This window comes from Dipodomys spectabilis, unplaced genomic scaffold (assembly GCF_019054845.1).
Source record: "Dipodomys spectabilis isolate Male_0828 unplaced genomic scaffold, ASM1905484v1 ptg000138l, whole genome shotgun sequence".
Classification (NCBI taxonomy): domain Eukaryota; kingdom Metazoa; phylum Chordata; class Mammalia; order Rodentia; family Heteromyidae; genus Dipodomys; species Dipodomys spectabilis.
The window spans coordinates 4056583-4061569 of NW_024870815.1; the positions used below are offsets into that span (position 1 = coordinate 4056583).

Here is a 4987-nt window from a genome sequence, read left to right on the forward strand (position 1 = left end):
ATGCAAGGTGAGCAAGTTCAAGACCCTGAGTTCACCTCCAATACCATGGGGGAGGGGAGATTAGGGGGAGAGAGAAAGGGAAGGAGAGAGACAGAGAAAGTTTAGGTCAGGGTGCATAATATGTCTTTCGACTCAGCCCAGTGCCTAGCTAAAAGCAAGTCAGATAATTTAAATCAACCCCCTATAATATTCTTCACACAGTATGAATGCTTGTGATTTGGAGAATATCAAGTAGATATGTTCTTGGCTGGAACTAGGGGAGACATGAAGACAAGGAAGTGTCTCTATGAGTGTGGGCATGGGTGGGGCGGGGGATGGGCATTGACGTGAACATACCAGAAAACTTAAGAGCAGAGGATGTCCATGCTTGTCCTGGACTTCCTGCTTTACCAACAGCTCTTGAAATAAGCAAAACAAAACAACCACAAAATGGAAATAACATTTGATAAATCATTCTTTTGTTAAAAGTGAAAACTGAGCATTCAAGTAAGGCTACAAAAACCAAGATAAAGGAGCCCATAGAACCAGGTTGTAGGTTAGTTGGAGGAACAGGACAGGACTCCTCTTCAGGTAAGGACTGGTCAATGGAGGTGGTTTAACTTGGTTTAATTTTTAATAAAGCCCTGGCGTCCTCTAGTGGCGAGTTAGATCATTCCCCTGTCTATAGTCAAGTATGTTCATTCCAAAGGACATGTGCTTTTGAATCAACTTTCCTTTCCTTTATGTTTTGAAAACCATGCTTCTTTCTTAGATTTTTACTAAATCTCCTCTGCTTTAAATCCACATCTTCTTATTCCCTGTAAGTTAATGAAGTAGCTCTGTATTACCCCGGAAGTAAGGACAATTACTGTATGTCTAATATACTTGGACTTCAGTTTAATTCCCACAGTTAAGAAAGTGTTGCAGAATTTTTAAGTCCTTTCTTAAAATGTAATTTGAGTCATTTAAATGCCAGTTGGTCTGGTATTTAAATAAACCACCATTTGAGAAGCAAAAGGTTTTTTTCCCCACATTCCCTTAGTTCATTAGCATTTCCTTCCATTGATTTGAATAAGACCTGATAAATAAAAACGATTTTAATAGAAGAATTGTGGGGGTAGTACTCCTGAATCAGCCCCTTTGTCCTCTAGCCCCCCCCCTAAAAAAACTGGGGTTTTAGGGGTTTAATTCTTCTAGGAGCTTTGGGTGGAGGAGTAGATAGGTGTTTTTAATGCACGCAAAGTTAGCAACCAATTATACACTGATTAGCTGCACTTCACAGAATATCCCAAAGGAAGGAAACATTCCAACCCTGCGTTCCAATGCGTGAAGACCCTTTGACAACCCTCCTACATCAACTACGTGGTAAAGAGCAGGGCTTGAGTTTGGGTGTTGAGTAATAGGATCCAGTACCCTATTTAGACATGAAAAGAAGCCATTTCTGTTCTTTTGAAAGGGAGTAGGGGCAAGCGATGGAGGAGTGTTAGAACAATTATTCATCAAAAAGGATCATTTCAACGATAAAGTGAGTGCCGAAAGATTTTTCTTTTTAAAAAAACCCTCAAATTGTGACATTTAATAGTAAGGAAGAAAGTATACAAATCAAAGCAGATCTTGCAACGTAAAAAATAAAAGGCTGTGATCGTTTCCTTCGGAAACTTTGAAGAGGAAAGAGGAGGCTGTAGGTGGTCTCCGCCTGCGTCCACGCCCTCCATCCACCAACCCCCCCGCATCCCCGCCACCCCGCCTCCCCAGGGGCAGGCGCGGCGGGGTTCAGCACCTCGGAAAGCACCCCCTCTCCTTGAGCAGGGATTACGCATGCTCCGGTGGGGCCCCTGTCGCAAATAAAACTCGGATACAACGCCTCAGATCACTCACCGCAAGCTGACAACAGCAGAGACACCGAAATTGCTACAGACCTCCAAGCAGTGGAGTGGGAAAGATGGAACTTCACCATCTCCCATAAAAGAGCGAAACCTCGCTCAGGCAGCAGCAGCGGCTGCAGAAGCCCACGGGGGGTATTGGGGAGAGAAGGAGGGGCACCCAGAATCTCGCTCCTGAGGCGCCAGGTGCGTTAGGCGCCAGTACCTACGCGACAAGGACAGCGGGAGACGGGCGCGCAGGGAGGCGGTGAGTCTCCACCCTGGAGTGCAGACCTTGAACTTGACCTGAGAATCCTTGGACCGCCAGCCGCTGCTGTCAACCCCTGGGCTCTGTACCTCCCCCTGGGGAGCAGACAAAGCTCCGCTCTGGGGACCAAAGTAAGCGCTCCGTGCGCGGGACACCCCGCACCCAGATTTCTAAGCATTGGCTTCCAAGGCTCCCTGGAAAGCTCGTCCCGTGCGCTCTTCTGGGGACCTAACTAAGGTGGGACCTGCTCCCTTTGTTCGATGATCTAGGGGGTCCTGGGGTACACAGGGGGGCTGCTGCAACCACCCCAAGCCACCATGAGGAAGACAACTGGAGGCGACGAGTTTGCAGAACTCTCGAGGCTCCTCCCAGACCTTCTGGAGTCGGCTAACGCCAGCGGCAACGCGTCGCTCCAGCTTCGGGACCTGTGGTGGGAGCTGGGGTTGGAGTTGCCCGACGGCGCCGCCCCTGGGCATGCCCCGGGCGGCGGCGGCGGCGGGACCGAGAGCGCGGACTCCGAGGCCCGCGTGCGGATCCTCATCAGCGCCGTGTATTGGGTGGTTTGCGCCCTGGGACTGACGGGCAACCTGCTAGTGCTCTATCTCATGAAGACCAAACAGGGCTGGCGCCAGTCCTCCATCAACCTCTTCGTCACCAACCTGGCGCTGACCGACTTTCAGTTCGTGCTCACTCTGCCCTTCTGGGCGGTGGAAAACGCGTTGGACTTCAAGTGGCCCTTCGGCAAGGCCATGTGCAAGATCGTGTCCGTGGTGACGTCCGTGAACATGTACGCCAGCGTCTTCTTCCTCACGGCCATGAGTGTGGCCCGCTACCATTCGGTGGCCTCGGCTCTCAAGAGTCACCGGACCCGAGGGCGCGTCCGTGGCCATTGCTGGAGTCAGCACTGGGAGGACACGTGCTGCTTCTCAGCCAAGGCACTGTGTGTGTTGATCTGGACCTTGGCCCTGCTGGCCTCCCTGCCCAATGCCATCTTCTCCACCACCATCAGGGTGATGGACGAGGAGCTGTGCCTGCTGCGCTTCCCCGACCAATCGCTGGGCCGAGACAGGCAGTTCTGGCTGGGTTTGTACCACTCGCAGAAGGTGCTGCTAGGCTTCGTGCTGCCCATGGGCATCATCAGCCTGTGCTACCTGCTGCTGGTGCGCTTCATCTCTGACCGCCGCGTGGTGGGGGTGGAAGGAGGGCCCCCCGCGGCGGGAGGAGGTCTGACCTCAGCCAGCGCTCGGAGACGCGCCAAGGTCACCAAGTCAGTGACCATCGTGGTCCTCTCTTTCTTCCTGTGTTGGCTGCCCAATCAGGCCCTGACCACCTGGAGCATCCTCATCAAGTTCAACGCGGTGCCCTTCAGCCAGGAGTACTTCTTGTGCCAGGTCTACGCGTTCCCCGTGAGCGTGTGTCTAGCACACTCCAACAGCTGCCTCAACCCCATCCTCTACTGCCTAGTGCGCCGCGAGTTCCGAAAGGCGCTCAAGAGCCTGCTGTGGCGGTTCGCCTCGCCTTCCCTCACCAGCATGCGCCCCTTCACCGCCACCACCAAGCCAGAGCCCGAGGACCAGCACGGGCTGCAGGCCTTGGCGCCCTTGCAGGCTGCCGCGGAGCCAGACGCGCTCTACTACCCACCCGGCGTGGTGGTCTACAGCGGAGGGCGCTACGACCTGCTACCCAGTAGCTCAGCCTACTGATTGGGGTTAAGGCTCAGGGGGAGGAGAACAGGGCAGTCTTCACTGGGCGAGGGCAAGAGGAGAACTAACAGCAGGAGGCCCCTGGATCCAAAAGTAAGTAGGTAGAGGACAGAGAGAAGCAGAAAGCCATCAGGAAATTGGGGCTGAAGGGGCGGGGCTCAGCCAAATGATGTGCCCTTGAGCATTGGCTTCCAGCAACTTTTCTGCAGCTTTTTTTTAATGTAGCCTCAAGCTACATCCAGCCAGAAAAGCTCACTCCAAACCCTGTCTTTTGACTTTGGACCACAAGACCAAGACTATTAAGGAGGTCTGACTTTACTGAGAGCCTGCAGTTTGGGGGGAAAAAAGGAAAAAAGAAACTTGCCTTTTAGAATCGGGACTAAGGAATGATCGCTGTCCGTCTGGCCCCAGGAGAACTGAGGAGGGAGAAATTACCTGGGTGACACTGTGGTATGGCTTATCTCCTTGAACAGGGCCGAAGCGGAAACAAGCGAAATCTGTTCAAGCCCTGCATAATCTCTGAGCTCAAATGTCACCAGGGATAGGAGCAGCATCACCTTGGAGGAGAACAGCTGGTATGAGATGCTGCTAGAAAAACCTCCTCAGGCTATTGACCTTAAAGGAAACTGAGCAGGTTGGCAACTGAGCAGGAAGTGCAGGCGGAAGCATCCTGGGTGGCTAAGTAGTCCAGGAGACATTGACCCTAGCTCTGGTTTGCTGCTGCTGGTGACCTGGGTCCAAGAACATCATGACAAGCTCTCCTGAGACTGAGGGTAGCTCTGTAGCCCCTGGATCAGGGAGCAGAGGGAGAGCTTAGTGAGGTTTTCCACAGGCTTAGGGGAGAAAGAAATGTTGAAGAAATGGGCAGGGGCTTCCTGCAGACCAAATTTCTAGAAGCCTACATTTGTCCTTTCAAGAGGAGTTTAGGATGGAAAAGAATGCAAACCTCAAGTCAAATGCCTAGAAGGAAAAATAGTCCAGAGGGGTTGTTCTGAGAAGATCAGCAGAATTTTAGATGTGGGGGTTCTTTATTGGGTAAGAGAAGGTAAGAAATAATAATTCCCATAGACTACCTTAATCAACTTTGGTTTCTTTTAGAGTTTCATATTGAATGTGCATGATTAATTTGGCCCTAATTTCCAGAGACTGTTTCTGAAGACTAATTCACATCTCTC

General features: G+C 51.8%; 1 protein-coding gene across 1 annotated transcript; it reads left to right on the forward strand.

The window, feature by feature from the left end:
* Positions 1–3812, forward strand: Rxfp3 (relaxin family peptide receptor 3). Its single transcript, XM_042690527.1, has 4 exons — positions 1–7; positions 469–570; positions 1849–2048; positions 2379–3812. Exons 1-4 carry the CDS (start codon positions 1–3, stop codon positions 3810–3812), a joined length of 1743 nt encoding a protein of 580 aa, XP_042546461.1.
* The last annotated feature ends 1175 nt before the right edge of the window (positions 3813–4987 follow it).

Excerpts from the sequence above, each read along its gene's own strand:
- Rxfp3 (XM_042690527.1), top strand. Across the intron at positions 571-1,848 it reads AGGACAGGACTCCTCTTCAG|ATCACTCACCGCAAGCTGAC; the intron begins GTAAGGACTGGT and ends ACAACGCCTCAG. Across the intron at positions 2,049-2,378 it reads TCTCGCTCCTGAGGCGCCAG|GGGGTCCTGGGGTACACAGG; the intron begins GTGCGTTAGGCG and ends TCGATGATCTAG.